The sequence below is a fragment of the Siphateles boraxobius genome, unplaced genomic scaffold (genome assembly GCF_051911475.1).
Source record: "Siphateles boraxobius isolate OS27281-9 unplaced genomic scaffold, OSU_SipBor_1 48, whole genome shotgun sequence".
NCBI classification, from domain to species: domain Eukaryota; kingdom Metazoa; phylum Chordata; class Actinopteri; order Cypriniformes; family Leuciscidae; genus Siphateles; species Siphateles boraxobius.
Genome location: NW_027509119.1, coordinates 373,222 through 393,484, shown reverse-complemented (window position 1 = coordinate 393,484; position 20,263 = coordinate 373,222). Strand labels below are relative to the sequence as shown.

General features: G+C 41.4%; 1 protein-coding gene across 4 annotated transcripts; it reads right to left on the bottom strand.

Moving 5' to 3' along the window:
- Positions 1 to 1,067: 1,067 nt before the first annotated feature.
- cyp7a1b (cytochrome P450, family 7, subfamily A, polypeptide 1b) lies at positions 1,068 to 18,316 on the bottom strand. Of its 4 annotated transcripts, XR_013194593.1 has the most exons (8): positions 18,068 to 18,258; positions 13,957 to 14,197; positions 9,322 to 9,456; positions 8,261 to 9,189; positions 6,578 to 6,702; positions 4,802 to 4,980; positions 4,012 to 4,527; positions 1,068 to 1,424 (listed from the first exon to the last, which is right to left on the bottom strand). XR_013194593.1 is itself a non-coding variant. In XM_077201528.1 (7 exons), the coding sequence occupies exons 1-7, from the start codon at positions 18,145 to 18,147 to the stop codon at positions 4,177 to 4,179; spliced, it is 2,040 nt and encodes a 679-aa protein (XP_077057643.1). In that variant the 5' UTR covers positions 18,148 to 18,316; the 3' UTR covers positions 1,068 to 4,176. The 4 variants fall into 4 exon arrangements, 2 of the variants coding, with proteins under 2 accessions (XP_077057643.1, XP_077057642.1); XR_013194592.1 differs by having other exon boundaries at positions 8,261 to 9,456; XM_077201528.1 differs by having other exon boundaries at positions 1,068 to 4,527; positions 18,068 to 18,316.
- Positions 18,317 to 20,263: the final 1,947 nt, after the last annotated feature.

The window sequence follows — 20,263 nt, the reverse complement described above, 5'->3', positions numbered from 1 at the left end:
GATTATTTACTGTTTTGTATTTAATTTATTTTGCTGGTTTAAATACTTGTGAATTTAGACATCCTTGGCCTGTTGCTTCTGATGGAATAATAATAATAATAATAATGTTCTAAGAATTATTTTTTCTAATACTATGTAAAAGGAATGCATGATGCAAAGAAACATGATACACACACACACACACACACACACACACACACACACACACACACAAAGTGAAAAAATGCAAAGTGATTATATGTTTGGCAAAAGTTATTCTAACCCTAATTGAGTGTGTAGCTTTTCATTTCTTAAAAAACCATGTATGAAGAACATCATGGTGATTTTCCAGGATGATAAAGCCAAGATTCATCAGGCTCAGATTGTGTAAGAATAGTTGGGAGAAGAATGAAGAGTTATTTTCTCACATGAATCGGCTCCTTAAATTTGGTGAAAGTCTTTGGGATGTTCTGAAGGAGACTTTACAGAGTGCTGGACTTTTGTGTCGACAATACAATATCTTTAACAAAAAATGATGCACATCTTGATGGAAATAGCGGTACAATATTTATTTCCATCAAGAGGTGCATCATTTTTTGGTCAAGATTTACAAAACTGTCATGTTCCTGGCACTATATGGATTATCTTCTGTTTTGGTGATTATGTTGAACTGCAGCAAATAAGATCCCCTTCTCTTCATTGTGTAGACATATAGGTTAAATTGCCCTAATATGGGACATTTTTTGCATTTCAGACTTCTGTGACATATTGCAATGTGTAGCCAATACATTAAACACACACCCAATACCATTTTAAAAAACCCAGGATGTGTCCTAATCAAATTAAAAGAGAAAATCCGATAACACATTCATAAAAGAAATGACAGACATATTAGTACTCTTAGTAAAAGGCGTCTGACACGAGCTGGAGCTTCCTAATGTGGGACACTGAAAAGTCTATGATAAAAGGCCAAAATGACCTTGATTCATATAGAATAGTAAAATCTTAGTAAAAGTTAGTAATTATCTTGGTTATGGATGGATGAAACATGGATAATTCAACATCATAAGACAAATAATACAATATGATAGTTTTTATGTATTTATTATTAAGACATTAAGCATCTATTATGCCTATGTTATGTACATAGAAAAATAGTTAAATGCACAGTCAGAATTCCTGACTGTTCGCTAGTTCATTTTACTTAACAACAAACACGTTCAACCACAACAGGCCTATTTGAAGGCAAAATATAAAATCTTGCAACAAAAAAAACGTCTTGGGTTACGACTGTAACACTTGTTCCCTGTGAAGGGAACTCGCACTGCGTTGGAACGACACTTTGAGGATTGCCCCCAGCGTAGCGCCTCTGAAGCATGAATGAAACTAAGCCAATCGTGATTGTTGTTGCGTCATGACGTAAGGTGTGACGGCACACATGGAAGCTATAAGGGGACGCCAGCACACAACACTGTTAGCTTCTGTGATGAAGCAAGGGATGGGAAGGCGTGGCGAAGCCACGCAGTGTTCCTTCTAAGGGAACAAGGGTTACAGTCGTAACCCCAGACGTTCCCTTTCGAGGGAACTCACACTGCGCAGATGACGACACTTTGGGGAACGAATACCCACGATGCCACAACTAACCCCGCCTGTCCTAGTGTGAGGCTGAAACAGGCACACTTTGGATGAGAGCACTCGTGCACCCGGTGTAGAAGGAATGTACAGACAGACTATGTCATCTTGTAGGAGACAACCCCTGAAAAGGAGGGCTCAAGAGGACGCCATGCCTCTGGATGAGTGAGCCCTCACGGCCAAAGGTGAAGGCAAGCTGCGCACCTGATAGGCCAGGGAAATAACCTGAACTATCCATTTGCTGATGGTCTGTTTAGAAGCGGGGAGTCCCTTCTTGGGCGACCCGAAACACTCCAGCAACTGGTCTGACTTCCGCCATTGAGAAGACTTCTGAACATAAATATTAAGAGCTCTGACAGGGCAGAGCAGATGAAGTCTCCAATCTTCCGCTGTCATGTGAGGTGGAGGATGAAAAGCCTACAGAACCGTAGGCCGTACCGTATTAGAGGCACATAGCCCGGCCTGGGATGCAGGATAGCCTTAACCCTTCCAAGAGCAAACTCCAGGCACTCATGAGATATAGAGAGGGCCTGAAGATCTCCTACTCTTTTAGAGAAGTGATAGCTAAGAGAAAGGCTATCTTAAGAGAAAGGTTCTTGGCCTCAGCCGACTCTAAAGGTTCGAAGGTGGCCTCGACCCGACCTTCGAGAACCACTGCCAGGTCCCATGTGGGAATTCTGGTCCGAGTCGCAGGCCTCATCCTCCGAGCCCTACGGAGGAACCGTACAACCAGCCGATATTTTCCCAGAGGCCCATCACTCAAAGGAATGTGGAAAGCCGCAATGACGCCCACGTAGACCTTGAGTGTGGACGGAGTAAGACCAGTAGAGAAGCGATCCTGGAGGAACTCCAGCACTGAAGCCAGTTAACTGGGTCCACACTACGCTCTCCACACCAAATGGTGAAAACATTCCATTTTAGGCCGTACAATTTACTTGTGGAAGGAGCCCTGGAGCCGAGTATGGTCTCGACTACTCCTTCTGACAGCCCAGCCTTTTGGCACTGTGCTCCCTCAGGGGCCAGACCCACAGTTTCCATAACTCTGGCCGAGGGTGAAATATTGAGCCCTCTGCCTACGTCCGCAGGTCCCTCCTGATGGGAGTCTCCCATGGGCGATATTCTGTCGGAGAACCATAATCGGGCCTGACACAATGGGGCTACAAGGAGTAGACCTGAACACCCTCCAGAACTACCGGGAGCAGAGCGATCGGGAGAAATGCGTACAGGAGCCGCCTCGGCCCTGCCTGCATCATGGCAATCAACCCCAGCGCGGCTGGATGTGTGAGGGAGGACCACAATGGACAGTGTGTTGTCTCTTGAGACTCAAACAGATCCACTTCCACTGGGCCGACCCGCTCGCATATTGACTCCACCACCTCATAGAGGGCTTGATTTCAGACCCACCTGATGATTTTGATAGGACACCACTGACATAAAGTGCTGCCTGGCCGCAAGCCTGTGGGGCAGACAGTGCAGCTTGCGTTCGGTGGAAACTCGGGGGTGGGGCAGCCCGAAGAGATCCTACGTTTGCTAGGATCTCTTCCCTGAAGCCTTCTTAGCCTGCAGGATGGCCATCAGGTCGCTTTCTGTGAAAGCTTTGCTCGAGACCACCGTCTATGCCCCCAAGCTCCTTGAGGGGGGGCTCTAGCTGCAACGCTCTCCTTCTGTGTCTGCCTATAGGCCAAGGAGCTGGTTGATGGCTGCGGCTGCCCATTGGAGGCAAACTTCTTAAACTTAAAGCGGCGAGGGATATATTGTTTAAAGGCTGCAGACTGTTTCTTCGCCTCCTGAAACCTGTCGACGATTGTGTTAATGGCGTCGCCGAACCAGCCAAAAGGCGAAGTCGGGGCATCAAGTAGGAAAACCCTGTCCAGAGGTGGCTTATCGAGACCACCATAGCCGCCATAGAACGGCCGATAGCACGGGTTGTCTCTTTGGTGACTCGGAGAGACAAGTCTGCAGCCTTACGCAGTAATCCGCAGTATCTTCCGGACTTGGTCCCTCACCTTCATAAATGTCTTTCAGAAGGTCAGCCTAGTTTGCCTGCAGTACTGCCATCGCATCGACCCGTAGCCATACAAGCCCATATAATATCTCGGGCAGGTTTTGGTGGGCAGCACCGGGTTCTTTAGGGATGACGCAATGTCGGGGGAAGGTTAACTCGCCAATGGCTCTTTCACCCGAGGCATCATCCCATATGTTACTGTAGTCTAAAACTGGGTGTTTGGACAAACGAGAGGTGTGTGGCTTGTTGTGTAAATCGAGAAAAAATGGTGGACCCCGGTGATGAGGCTTTCTGTGCTGCAGGAAGAGCTCGTCCAACTTGCTTTTTGTTTGCGCTTCCTGCCTTTCACGTGGCCAACTCACTTTGTAGCTTCCATGTATGCCTTCACACGTTACATCATGATTATCACGATTGGCTGAGTTTTATTCTTGCTTCGGAGGAGCTAAGCTGGGGATGTTCCCCAAAATGTTGTTCCGATTGAAAATAAAGTCTTGCAGTCAAACAAAAGGAATCATCATTTATAAATAGACAGATTTCACTTGTCCTCTAGGCTGAGATGCTCATACTCCTCCTGTCAGGTGTTCTCCTATCTGGTGTGTGTTCTCCTCATGTTTGGTGTGTGTTCTTCTCCTGTATCGGAGCGGGACGTCCCGGGAGGGCGGCAGAACACCGAGACCTGCGCGCCGGGCGTCAGGATCCAGCTGGACACCAGCATCACACAGATGGAGGTCGTAACGCCACAATGTCACGGCCAGGAACTGCTTGATCTCGTGAAGCGCGAAGAAGCGTCCCGGACACTCGCTGGCACCGGAGCCGAACGGCATCAAGAAGTGCTTCAGTCGGCGCCCGTTCCTGAAGAAATGAGTCTTGCGTTGACCGTTCTCATCTAGGAAGCGGCCAAATCTGAACTCCTAGAAACAGAAGAACGTTGCATTCAAACGGCTGGCTGCTGTATGATGTTTAAAACACATTGTGTCACATGTTTGGTAACAATCACATGTTGAGTCAGAACTGAAACATGCCCTGGCTGGTGATTATCTGTAATCTGCTCAGAACAGTGGAAATGCAGCTAATAACTCAAAACATGCATAAAAAACACGTTTCCACCTGCATTATCTTGCATTATCTTATCTAAAACCTCATTGATTAAAAGAATGTTTATTTGACATAAGTTTGCACACATACTGTAGGATTGGGGTAGATCTCGGGATCCATGTGTATGAGCTGTGGGTAGAGAGCAACGTGATCTCCTCTCCTTATATCAGCTGTCTGACCCGAATCCAGCGTCAGAGTAAAGTCTTCATTAGCCACGCGGATCATCATGGAGGCGCTGGACAGGCGAAGAGCTTCCTCGATAATACTTTCTGAAAAAAGCAAACATTTATTTCACTTTTAATTTACATTTAATTAAAATAAATAATTAATCAATAAGTGCTAATTATACAAATATTAGGCTACACCAATTCCCGAGAAAGCAGGTTGAGTGATCAGTAATCAGACTAAGAGTTTCATTTTGAGCGTGATATCGCTTTTATTTAACAAGAAGATAATTTACTTTTTTAGACAAAATATTGCCAGTGACTTTCTCTATTTTTGCACGGAAATTAAAATAAAAGCCACAGCAGAATCAACAGTCGTGCATCTCATTGATTTCCGAATGAATCACTGTTGATGAATGAACTGATTGAGTGATTGATTCAGTGCCTCACTTATTAAGACATAATAGCACAACAGTGCAACTTATAGAAATTTCTAGTTTCCTTTTCCTGTTTGTAGTCATTTTGTAGTTGATAGTCTTCTCCAGGTATGTCTGGTAATCTCGTTACCTTGTTCAGCTTCTTTTCTCTTCTGTATATAAAGCCCATGTGTTTCCCGTTGCTTTGTCAGTCGATGTTTGCTGTGGATTACTTTAGACAGTTTGTGTTTCAGTTCCCTGTGTTCCCTGGTTTCCTATTCCTGTGTTTATAGTTTGTTTTTTTGTTTGATTATTTCCATAAATCCCCTGCATCTCCAGTTGCCATCTATTATTCAAAATTGTAAAATTATCTGCCAATGGTGTAAGAAAAAGAATCTTGTTTCCGTTTGAATTACTCCATTGGCAGATCATTTTGCTTGTTTTTTAAGCAAAAACTCACTCCATTTTGATTAATTCCCCCCAGAAAACAAGTCATAATATCTAATGGCATTTTACTACTTTAGTAAATCCATCTTGATTTAAGAATATTTTTTTATTTGGATTGGAAACAAGACAAAAATACTGAGTAAAGCCCAATTTATACTTCTGCGTCAAACTCACGCCGTAGCTACGTCGTAGGCTGTGTGTAGAGCGCGTACCCTTCAGCGTACCCGGCACCTCTCCAAAAATGTAACAACGCGTCACTTCTACGCGGACGCAAGCGCTGTGATTGGTCCGCTAGAACCGCTCCCTCGGGGTTCACACGCTCCCTCTGCATGTGTAATTACGCGTCAACGCGGACAACGATGCAGAAGCATAAATGCAAACCAACGCGTAGTCTATAACGTTGAGGCTCCGGCGTAGGTCCGACGCACAAGTATAAATCATAAATCAAAAAAGCATTTTTTACAGTGTTATGCTTGTCAGTGAGGGTCTAAAACATTCGTTCTGAACCGGTGCCAACTATGAGGGACCTAATGAATCTTAATGTCTTCAGTTTCCCGAAGGCCCCCTAGAGGTCAACGTCTTCCTTGTTCAAAACCATATTTATATATCATTTTTTTTCTCTATCAGAGAGCAAGAGCCCAAAAAAAGAGAAACTTCACTAGCCGTACTTCTACATGTCAACGTGTTCAAACCTGCAACAGTGCAAGATTACATTGCGCAATTATTAGAAAAAGAAAGTTACCAAAATTCCAAGACATTCTTAATCACGATACAAAGTAATCATGACAATTAGACTTGAACATTTCTTAGATTTCTGAGTAGAGTAAGAAATCACTGACCTAATACAGTCATAGAGTCCAGCTGCTCTCGAGAAAGCTCAATTCTTTGGTCCTGGTTGTTTAATACCTGTCCGGACAGAACGCTGTTGATCTCTGTGCGAGCAGCGGTGAGAGCGTCCGGAGATCTGAGGATCAGAACACACACATATGTCACACATCCACACACACACACACACACACACAATGGCTTACGCTCCATTTATGTTCAATATCATCAAACGAGCCAATAGTGAGTCTGAGACAATCTAGCATCCTGATTTACAGTGGTGAAAATCCAGTTTTTAATTTTGTTTATATGTCTATGTGGTGTTTTTAATACGCTTTAAGACAAACAATGTGTGTGGCGAGCAGGATGAGGCCGAGGGCCGCGGGAGAACGGCGCGAGGCCGGTGGCATGATTGATAATGAGCGACAGTTACGCGACACACCGGTCTCGTATCTCTCACGGAGGAGCGGAAGCATAAAAGGAGGAGCAACGACAGTGAAGAGAGATAGAGGCCAGGCCTGGATTTTATTTGATGTCTTTACTTTCATTTTGTATTTGTTTATTTTACGTTTATTAAGGGTTTTTAAATGTTCGCCGGTTCCCGCCTCCTTCTTCCCATAACATCTAACCCAGCTACAATGTGTAAAAAAGTCGACACCATTGCTGAGTATTTTTGAAATATGGCGGTTTGAAATCGCTGGTGTTTCTGACGTCACAAACTACCTTGTAACCAATCAGATCAACGTGTGATCGTCAACGAGTGGATCTCTGAGCTGAGTGAGTGAGTGGAGGTCGGCCTCATTTGCATATTCATAGAACCGCGAATACTAAATGAGGCAAGGGTGTAGAGTTACATTCAAGCTAAAAAATTCTTAAACGTCATTTTGGTGATCAAAGATGAGTTTTAAGGGATATAAGTATTGACTACAGGGGGTCTTTAATAAATGATTCATTATGCAAATAATTTGAACTCGCACATTTGTGCAAAACCTGATGAACCTTGTTATACTGTGAGATTTGAGAAGGTTTGTGTAAAATCATCAGTGTCACCAATTTTCATATCTGATTAGTGTATATATTTCAAGACTGTTCTTAAAGTGTTGGACCCCTTAGTATGAAAATATCACATAATGCTCTTTAAAGTCCCCCTGTAGTCAATAATTGTATCCCTTCAAACTCATCTTTGATCACGAAAATTACATTTAAGAATTTTTTCCTTGAAAAAAATGTATTCATGTCTTAAAATATCTTGAATGTAACTCGACACCCGTGCCTCATTTAGCATTGGTGGTTCTATGAATATGCAAATGAGCCACGCCTCCACTCACTCACTCACTCACTCAAGAGTTCCACTCATTGACGATCACACGTTGATCTGATTGGTTACGAGGTAGTTTGTGACGTCAGAAACACCAGCGATTTCAAACCGTGTTTTTGAGACTGTCTTTGGTTCACTGCAGTTTTAAGGAGAAAATACTCAGCAATGCTGTCGACTTATGAATTTACACATGGTTTGTCTTAAAGCGTATTAAAAACACCACATACACATATAAACAACATTAAAAGCTGGATTTTCACCACAGGGGGACTTTTTTAACTTATTTGTTTAGCTATCAGTGTATAGTGTAACACATTGTCAGTATTAATGCTGTTACATATTTAACATGCATTGATTTTATCATAACACATGTGATTACCTGAGTGTGTAATACAGACTCCAGAAAGCAGCAGGAAGAGTATTAGCCTGTGACGCCCATAACATACACACATGTGTTCGTGCTTTTCCAGTTTCATCCAAATGCATGCGATCAAAAGCCTCCATTCTGCGGTGAATCAGATCGGAGATGCATTTCCGCTGGTGAAGCTCATCATGCACGAGTTCCTCGGCTAAAGCTTCTCTCGCTCTCCACACTCGCGGGATCAATCCGATGGGAACGCCAGCCGCCAGCAACGGGAACGCATGATCGAACGCCAGAAACTCTCGCATGCGTGTTTTGCTGGTCTGGAGAAACCCAGGGTCTTTCCCGAAGAGGGTGAGGAACCCGGCCTCGAACATGATGCGGTTCGTGAAGCTCTGAAGACCTTCTTCCAGCCACTGGTGTTCAGATCCGTTCTCTTGATCCAGAACCGTCTGTGGATTATACAACATGGACTCGTTCTCTCGATCCAGAACCGTCTGTGTATTACACAACATGGACTCGTTCTCTCGATCCAGAACCGCCTGTGTATTACACAACATGGACTCGTTCTCTCGGTCCAGAACCGTCTGTGGATTACACAACATGGACCCGTTCTCTCGATCCAGAACCGTCTGTGGATTACACAACATGGACCCATTCTCTCGATCCAGAACCGTCTGTGGATTACACAACATGGACCCGTTCTCTCGATCCAGAACCGTCTGTGGATTACACAACATGGACTCGTTCTCTCGATCCAGAACCGTCTGTGTATTACACAACATGGACTCGTTCTCTCGATCCAGAACCGTCTGTGGATTACACAACATGGACCCGTTCTCTCGATCCAGAACCGTCTGTGGATTACACAACATGGACCCGTTCTCTCGATCCAGAACCGTCTGTGGATTACACAACATGGACCCGTTCTCTCGATCCAGAACCGTCTGTGGATTACACAACATGGACCCATTCTCTCGATCCAGAACCGTCTGTGGATTACACAACATGGACCCATTCTCTCGATCCAGAACCGTCTGTGGATTACACAACATGGACCCGTTCTCTCGATCCAGAACCGTCTGTAGATTGAACATCATGGACTCGCCGAGATCCTGTAGAGACGGCCCTTGGAGCGTCTGTCGAAACAGGCCGTGAACTTCCCTGTAACTCTCACTGAACTGCGGATCGTTGAAGTCGGCATGACCAAAGACCTTGTGTGTGTGTGTGTGTGTGTGTGTGAGAGAGAGAAACAAACAAACAAGAGAATCAGGATCAAACCTATAGGTTTACATTGCATTTATCCATTTTGTTCAAAGTGACTGAAATGAGGAACATCACAAGAAATGTGTCGGGCGATTCTAGGATTTCAATGTTAGGGGGGGATCAGCCCCCAGTGAGGGTATGATTTAGGGGGCTTTCACACTGGCAGTTTAGTTCGGAACGGGGCACGGTTCGCATGAAAAATCGCTAATGTGAACACCGTCATGGGACCCGGGAGCACACTGGGGTATCGAACCCGAGACTACCTGGAGGAGGTGGTCTGAGTTGGGTTGCTCTCGAACCGTGCTACGGTTCGCGTGTATGTGAAAGCAACAGGGAGTCACGGACTCCGGTGCGCACTTGTTCAGGAAGTTAAGTATCCTGCGCATGCGTTTTAGCCGATTATGATGTGTTTAGTTAAATAAAACACACGTAAGGTATGAAGATTTACCTTGGATACGAGCAAGAGTGAGTCTGCAGTGTATTCGCGCATAGTGCGTGCAAATCAGAGCAACAAATGAATCCATTGTCTCCTCAAAATAGTCCATTTGCCAGCAGCGGAAAGACAGCTTATGCGACACACACACACACACACACACACACACACACACACACACACACACACACACACACACACACACACACACACACACACACACACACACACACACACACACACACACACACACACACACACACACACACACACACACACCACACACACACCACACACACACACACACAGTAAACCTTCGTGTTGTTTACTCAGCTATGCATAATAGCACAAAATTAATAAAAACACAATATATTGACCCACGTCGTGTTTTCTATCATGGGTCGTGCACGTTTGCGATGATGTAAGATGCACGCAAACGCACCAGAGTTCGATGGAATCAAGTTGAGTGTGAACCAGACCAACGTTGCGGGGGACACCAGGAACAATCGCGCTCGGCCTCGGACCGCAGCAAACGAGCCCAGTGTAAAAGCACCCTAAAAATAATAATAATATGTTGTTTGTATACTAGGGTAGGCATTAACAATACAGTAGGTTCTACACTACCTATCAAGTCAATCCCTAAAAATTCAGTCAATTTCTAATAATTTTAAATAACCAGCTAATATTCATTCATATTCATTTACAATATAGACAAACTTTATATTACTGTAATTGTCTAGACTGGCAATATGTAGGCAAATATTTTAAAATATTATTTTCAACATGGAATGTTTTAAAACATTAACTAAATTTGTGCAGTAAAATTAACTTTAAAGAAGATCTACATTTCTCATTTTCATTAATGGAGAAAACACGGAAAATGTGCCTGTCACGGGTGGTTGCAGGAATACAGAAGATGATGAAGGTTTCTTTTTGAATACGAAGGTTTAATGATGATCAAAATACAGGAAAGCAGAAACACACACTAATTACAACTGAGATCGGACAAAGACTGACTGAACAAACGGAACTTAAATGCAAACACAGATAACGATGATTGACTAAACACAGGTGATACAGCTGAACTGATGAGATGTGATGAGACGTGACATGTGATGACAGGCAGACAAGTCCAAATGAAAACAAACTAAACCAAACACCACTGTGACAGTGCCATGATTAAGTGGATGATTTCTGTAACCTGGTGGAAAACAAAAACACCATGAAAATGACATGAAACTACCACTATAACCAGTAGATGGCTGCAGAGGACCACTCATTAACTCATTTGCCATTTCCACTCACTTTTATAGTTCTTTTCATGCGTTTTGCTTTTGGATTTAGTCTATTATAAAATTTATATTTAAACATCTTTTAGCAAATTTATTGCACTGAATTATGAAGTATAGTAAGAGTAGGAAAATATACAACATCTCATGCCATTTAGATGGAAGGAATTTCATAAAATAATAAATAAACAAACAAACAAGCAAGCCCAGATTTTACAGTGGATGGAAAACTGTCTTGAATTGCACTTGCATTATATTATGTAAACTGCATTTATGACAAAGCACTACACAGATGCAGATATCCTAACAATCTATCAATAAATGCACACACATTGGCCTAAAACCACATAAACATATTTTAAAAGTTATTATTACACGGCTCTGTGGAATACTTGATTCTGATTGGTCAATCACGCCGTATGTTATTCCCAGATAACAACAGAGAACAGAAACACAGGCTCATCCGGGTCACTGAAGTCAGTAGCGGGTCACTGATACACTCGCTAGGAACGTTTTTTCTTTGTGGAAGTTTTGCTTTTGGTGAGCTAATAAAATATTACAACTCAGTCGAATCAATATTTAGTGTACAGTTATTTAATTATTGCATCCAGTATCGTGGACTCACTCTCTCTTGTTTCATACGAACGCTGCTGCCATTTTGTGAATATTGTTTTGTACACTGTTGGATTATTAGATACAAACAGGTACGATTTTAAAACAGTTTAATCTGAAATCAATATATTTTATCCCCATAATTATTTATGTGGTGAAATGCTGTATAATAAGTTTGATGACTGTAAACCGTATCTCTTAAATGCTTTCTCCGCGGAAGCTTTACGTTTAAAGACCTAATAAAATATTTAGACTCAGATCATTATTGCATGGCTAATTATTTGCTTATGTGGCAAGTAGGTGTGTAATAAGCGGGATAATGTACATCCAGCCGGTTGTTATCTCAGAATAAACCCCCGTCAGTTGTGTGTGTGTGTGTGTGGTTTCTCAATAGAATTCATAAAACTATAAAATAGAATAGTAAGTTCTAATAAGGAGCTCATTGTAACACAGTGTGACAACATGCCCCGCCTGAGCAACTGTTATCTGCTGGTTAGATCAGCATTAAAGAACTATATCAACTGTTAAATAACAGATATAAGATTCAAATAATATCAGATTTGTCTAATTTTAAATAAACCCCAAAACAGAGGTAAAAAATGTACTTTTGCTATGGGTAAGTAAATGTTCAGTGATATCTTCCAAAGAATTTTTAATTTTGGCGCATTTTTTCTCTATATAGTGTTGATATGGCAACTAGTAAATACATACACTAAGTTTTGTCATGCTAGCATGTGTGGAAACATTAAAACGTGTGTTACAACGAGCCTCGCTCACCCCTACTTTATTTAAATGAAATGCATACTAATCTCTCGCTTTTGCTCACGAGCCGGCGGTTACCCCTTCAGAGGTCAGAGGTCACCCCCGCCACAGTTTGCCAGTGTTCATATAAAGCTCTTACTGCTCATTATAGTATGAGCTCAGCGTTACATGACTAGTTTAGACATGCAATCTTCACAAGCTTGTCTAAACTGCAGCTCAGACAGAAGGAATGTAATGTCATTGTTTTATATCTGCACGAAAGAGAAGATCAAATTGCTCTGTGTGTGAGTGTTCAGTTCAAGCTTCCCTTGAGGAAAAGAAGTGTGCTTAATTGTGTCGAATATGCACTTGTTGCGTACTTCAAATCTAAAAAGAATATTTTCAAAAACCTGTACTTGCAAACAGTATTTTAATAACATAAAAGGCCACTTAAGTGTACTCAAAGTGAGTGAGTGGAGGCGGGGCTCATTTGCATATTCATAGAACCGCGTATACTAAATGAGGCAAGGGTGTCGAGATACATTCAAAATATTTTAAGGCATGAAGAATTATTTTCAAGGAAATTTAGAGAGCCTGGGTTATGCCAGTAACCCAATGCTTTCTTATCAGGAGAACAGTAATCAGTAACTTGATGCATTTTATCCCATTTAAAAAGAGAATTTCCTGGTGTGTTTTCCAACTTTTCATGGGCTGAATGACTTGTGTTAAAAGCATGTTGAAATACGAATGTAAATTAAGATAATCCATAGATGTCTACATGCTAGATATTTGGGTTAAAGTGTTACCTGTTAGGAAGCAAAATCACAAATCATATTTCTTTAAATCCCCCCTGTGTTTAAATCCAGCGTTTAATGTTGTTTATATGTTTTTAATATGCTTTATGACAAACCGTGTGTACATTCATAAGTCGACAGCATTGCTGAGTATTTTCTCCTTAAAACTGCAGTGAACCAAAGACAGTCTCAAAAACACGCTTTGAAATCGCTGGTGTTTCTGACGTCACAAACTACCTTGTAACCAATCAGATCAACGTGTGATCGTCAACGAGTGGATCTCTGAGCTGAGTGAGTGAGTGGAGGCGGGGCTCATTTGCATATTCATAGACCCACGAATACTAAGTGAGTCAAGGGTGTCGAGTTACATTCAAGATATTTTAAGTTTTTTAAGAGTTTTAAAGGATAAAATTATTGGCTACAGTAGGACTTTAATATTTCAATTGATAAAGGGAACAAAAGGAGATTTTTGCTTGAGGCTCTTAAAGCTACTCGGCTCTGAAAAAGAAATCACAAAAAAACCATAGATGAAAATGAACATGCAAATGGAGATCATAAAAGTCCTGTTTCATCACTTACCCGCCTCGAAAAACCAAGAGAAAACTTCTTAAAGTCAAGTTTTCTGCTTTGCCGTACCACAGTGGAAAAAGAAAAAGGGTCTGTGACAAAAGTGAAGTATTTCCCAGCAATGGCACATGTGAAAACATCCCCATATTTCTTTTGCGTCTCTCTTAAGAAGCCTAAAGGGTTTGTGGCGTAATCCAGAGTGACTCCGATGACCGGGATCCAGCCAGAGACCAGCGGAGGCTCCCCGGGGCGCCTGCAATCACACAACATAATCATACGACATCTGGAAGTATTTTTAAAAATAAATCGTCCCATTTGCTGTGGGCTTATAGTGTGGAGAAATGTTCTAAGATAGGACAAGACTAAAGGCCTGTTCACACTAAGGATGATAACTATACAGATAACGATATATAGTTCTAAAGATCGTTCTCCATATTAAAGAATAGCAGAGTTCACAACACAGCTGTAACGATAACGATATACAGTAGAGAAACATATTGTTGGGAATCACTTTCGGCTGTTGACCGATAAAACACTGACAGCCAATCAGAATCCATTCTAATTTAAGCGCTCGCGCATTTAAAACAGCAGACGGCATAGTTAATCACCAAATCTAGAAAAAAACACAGTTTGACAAGTCAAGCCCCTTTTCAAGAAAATGAATATGGAAAACAATCGAAGTTTTACCTCAGGTATCCAGCGCTCGTTTCGACAACGCTGTCTTGCTTCCTCTGGAGTTGCGGTGAAAAAGACTAGTGTTGTTTTTATTCCACTATATTGACTACGTCAGCTAAATTCACTAGATTATTAGCTCATTACACTAGCTTCACTCAAAACATCAACAAAAAAAAAAATTATAACTATCTCGTGGCCTCGAGATAGTAAAGTGTCCGACACCCTTTGTTATTCAACTGGACCCTGTAGAGCAGTACTTCACATTCTGTGCAATATTCTCTGTTTTAATATTCAGTGTGCAATATAGTTTTCTGCAGTTCTGCTTCTATTTATTTACTAGTACCAGGGCTCTCAAGTTTTAGCAAAAGTTTAGAGTGAGATCTGTTAGGGGAGGAGCCACCCAAATATTTGCAGCAGCGGTCCATCGACCCAACCAAATTCGCTTCAATTTTTGCTAGCAGTTCAATTTTGCCTATGTTCATAATTGACCAGCACAAATGGAAATTATAACAATTGGTAAATCTGATAAAAGACAAATTCATCCAAATAAAATAAAGTTATATTTAAAAAATACAAATTTATTGAAAAATAAAAATAAATTTGACCCCAAACAAGCCAACTGAACATCAGTGCTCAATGCACATAACATTGTGTCATAACAACATGTGAGCATGTATGTCAAGACCCAAACCGGTCACCTTTACAGGGGTCATCGGATGCCCATTTTCCACAAGTTGGTATGATTCTTTGGGGTGTTCATGTAAAGTTTGTAACATACTTTGGTTAAAATTTCTCAATGGTTGTGTAAAACAACACCCATTTTACCTCCTCAAAAACAGTTCTGTTCACAATGACCCGTTTCGGTGCATGTCTCTTTAAATTATAATGAGCAACAAATTTTTGGCTTTTTGAGGATCAAAAAAAAGTGAATGGATTTTTTTCATTGCATGGTGATTGTGTCCACACACTGCAAAGACACATTTGCATGCAAACACCATATAAAAGTGTATTTTGCATCCGATGACCCCTTTAAAAGCAGTTGGAGAGTTTTTGAATGCATCAAAAATAATTTAGCACGAATTTGGCTATACTCCTCAACATCAGCTCTCACTGTCTTTGATCACAGGCAAGAGATATCGTCCAGGAATCGTAAAATCAAAATGCTAAAAAATTAAAATAAATGTATGCCGCAAAACCAAGCGGCAACGTCCCCGTCTCTCTCTTGAAACCAACACGGAAGTGAATTAAACTGCAATTCATCGACTGACCGCTTGAGGCAGGCTGCAAAAGTGAGTCAAATCTGTATCTCCCCCATGTTAAAATCCCCAACTTTACAGCAGAAAAAAATATGTTTACAGCCTGGAGCAAAAAGTGGTTTTGGTCTATATAGCTATTTTGCCCTTCATGACAACTGTGAGGGGGGTGAATTTTTTTACACCTCATCCGTTTAAATTATATTAAGCCTTAAAGTTCTGCATAATTAAGGGCGTGGCCACTTGCGTGACTGGTGGATTGAGGCTGCTATAACTGCTAGCCGACGTTTGTCTCTGTTAACGTCACCCTCAGCTGCTGTACTTGCCATCTCTGCAGTGTTTGTGCTTTTTTCTGGATTATTTCATACAATTTAATACACGCATTATACCTTTGCCCACGCCGTTGGATTCCGTCGGTGTCGAGTATGGAGAGAACAACCAGCGTTGTATTTCCAGTTGTTTTCGTCGCATGCACTAATGGATGTCTGACAATTTCGTTGCTTTTTGGAGTATACTGTACAGGCTACACTCGTTATGCGGTACCGTTGCTCTCAAACTTTTAAGTGTTAAATAAAAAGTACCGTGAGAAAATCCTGCAGGTGTCAGTGCTTTCTCTCCGTCCATGCAATAGATACACACCCTTGAATGAGCGCGGATTTCTAGTGCATTTACTTGAACTTCTGAGGTAATATTTTTGGTTTAACCCATTTGAGAAATTGAGAAGCGGCCAAAATCAGATTTTAAAATCAACTGAACTGAATAAAGCTCTTGATGAACTTGACGTGCGATGCCGCACTGACTGACATGTATGCGCACGAATCACTGTCACACGCACAAGCTCAGAGCAATATTGTAAGTTACTGCATGATAATACATTTTTAACTAGCAGAATAATAATGCATCCCGATACACATAGTCTCACTTTTAGTTACGTCTTTTAATTATTATAGTATTTTGAAGGGCAAAAACATGAACTTTAACTATTGGCTTTACTTCTACATTCAGCTGTCACTTTAGCACGAGGCCAGTAGCATAGCATTAGTACCTCAGCTCCACCCACGCTCCGCCTCTTTTCCCATTTTCTTTTATCCGGGAGTGACGAGAGCTGACGCGATGCCAAGATGGCGACGGTTGGCCCCGCCTACTTTAGGCTTCAAAAGCACTCTTCAGAAACCTACGGGTGACGTCACGGACACTACGTCCATATTTTTTTACAGTCTATGCGCAAAACGCATTCATACATCAGATCTTGCTCGTTCAACTTCCACTCCGTGTGTGCGCGTGTTGTCTAGTTACGAACGTGCTTGCAGCGGGAACACATAATTTACCCGGAAACAACTAATTCTAATTTCTGATTGGCTGGTAGCTGGCATTAAACTCTGTATAACTCGAGACAGATGCTATGAACTCGGCAGAGAACTTCCCTCCGTTTGCCTGCGCCTCGTCCATTAATTGTATAGCGGGACAAGTTCCCTTACTCCTCAGCGTGAGAAATACAAGGTGTGGCGTGTGAGCGTGTGAACGGGTTGAAATGCGTGTGTGAGACTTGAGAGCCCTGCTATAGTACTGTTCATCACAATTCTGTTAATACAGTAATGTAAATCTTGTAGGCTGCATATCCAGTCCTTTATAATTCTTCTATAATTATGTTGATGTATAATCACAGTTGATGTGCACATCAAGACAGAGAATATTGCACAGAATGTGAAGTATTGCACTACAGGGTCCAGTTTAATAACAAAGGGTCATGTGTCAGACACTTTACTATCTTGAGGCCAGGAGATAGTTATAATTAATTTTTTTTTACAAAATGGGACTAGGGGGGCTCCGTACTTTCGCTTCCTGACTGGCATCTAACATGATTTTTAACAGGAAAAAGGCTTTCGTGAACCGGCCCTTGCAGTATTCTTGCTTTTAAAAGTAGCTAAATGCAGAGCCATAAATAACAAAATACGTTTCAACAGCTCCGGCTAAATGGAGACAGAATGGATTACAGCACATGACACATATCATATTTGATATGTCGCTTTATAAGCCCTTTATATCATTTAAATGATCAATAATAAAAAGCTGCAGTAACATTACGAGCAGATGTAACACACCTTATCATATGTGTAATATGTCACATCAAGTTATGAAAAGCTGTAAAACTCAAGAAAGAGTGAAACTAGTGAATGATCTGGAGTTGATCTCACCTTCTCCGCGAGTGTCCGCAGATCCACACTATCAGAAGCGTCAGGAGGATCGCAGGAACTACGACTAAACACGAAGACATGTCGGTTTAAGTCTCTTCGATTTGATCTTTTCTCTGAACTACATTTAAGCAGCGCGTTCCCGGACCTCGCCTTTAGGCGCGCCCCCGCAGCGCCCTTGACGCAACACACACACATACACACACACACACACACAAACACACACGCACGTGCTTTCCATTATCGATGGGGAATTTTTCCTGAGTTTTTCCGGATGCATAATACAGTGTTTCTATAAGGATTTAAGTCAAGTCTATTTATAGCATTTTATAGGCCTAGGCTACAGAATGTTTTACAGTGATTTGGTATGTAATGATACAACAATAGGCCTAATGTTCAAAATAAAAATACATTAGACACTTGAAAGACCTGTGCAAACACCTGTGTAAACTTGAGGGGAACTGACTTCTATAAGATCTCTATTGGTTTTGATAGTTTCTAATCTGATAAGATTGATAAATTTTACAGCTTAATCTTCCAAATACTTTTCAGGGCCACTGCATAAAGAAATGCCTGATTGGATGATAAAGAATAACTCCATATTTCAGACTCCAGGACTCGATATGTGTAGAAATCTCATTGAGTAAGTCCAGAGGCAGTTAGTGGTCAGGCTTTAGACATTTCCTATTAATCAACACTGTGTGTAACGAACGAACTAACATGGCAGTGTTATTGACTAACTGCAACAGAAACGCGCTGAAACACGGCAATTAAACACATAGAATTCACAACATTTCATTACAGCCATGTTCATTATAATTGTAGCCGATATGACCGATGTTGCACTTTACTGTATTTTCCTTTTTTGAAGTGATTCCAATCATATTTCAATCAATTCAAAACCATCATGTTGTACTGCGCATCTGAAGTATCTCAGCTGAAGGAAATTATACAATAATAATACATTTATCAGCTTTAATATATCAAACAAATTTTCTTTCTGGACATAACATTAAAAATGAACATATCGGCCGATACCCATGTGTGCGATATATATAATGCATCCCTAAGAGTGTTGTGTGAAACCACTGAAGTGTATTTTTTACATCCTTATAAAGCTGGAAAATAGTGATATAAATGATGCAAACAGAACTAAATTCTAATGGCAATATGAATTAACATTATTAAGATCTATGCATCTCTTTCAATATCTATATTGGATATATATATGGCCGTTGTTTCACGATACCAAAATTATGACTTGGATACTATACCTGACAAAAATATTGCAATATTAATAAATCGATATCACAGTAAAACACTAAAACAACAGTAAAAATAATTGAATAATATGACAAAACTTTAAATTCCTTATTTTATAAATTAAAAATCAGTTTCATGATACGGTCAGGATACAGGCACGGAGAAAGAGGTAAGTGAATCCAAACACAGCTTTATTAAACGTGACAAGTGCAAAGGTGAGTATTTTCAAAGTTCAGGTGCAGATTCGGTGAAGATCACTACGTGCGGGGCAGATTACAGGTGAGCAGGTCCTCTTCAGGTTAACTGCTGTCAAACAGTCACAGATCTCTTATACTTGTCTTTTCTCTTTCAGACGTCATCGTGGAAGAGACAACTCGGCGTGAACACAGGGACTCAGGAGAATACAGGGTCTCGGGGAACAATGATCCAGACAGGATTTCGAAGAACAAGGATCCAGACAGGATTTCTGAGAACAAGGATCCAGACAGGATTTCGAAGAACAAGGATCCAGACAGGATTTCTGAGAACAAGGATCCAGACAGGATTTCTGAGAACAAGGATCCAGACAGGATTTCTGAGAACAAGGATCCAGACAGGATTTCTGAGAACAAGGATCCAGACAGGATTTCTGAGAACAAGGATCCAGACAGGATTTCTGAGAACAAGGATCCAGACAGGATTTCTGAGAACAAGGATCCAGACAGGATTTCTGAGAACAAGGATCCAGACAGGATTTCTGAGAACAAGGATCCAGACAGGATTTCTGAGAACAAGGATCCAGACAGGATTTCTGAGAACAAGGATCCAGACAGGATTTCTGAGAACAAGGATCCAGACAGGATTTCGAAGAACAAGGATCCAGACAGGATTTCTGAAGACAGTGGAACAGGAATGCAGAGGTTAGTAATTCACAGGTGAGTATACGTTACTTGGCTG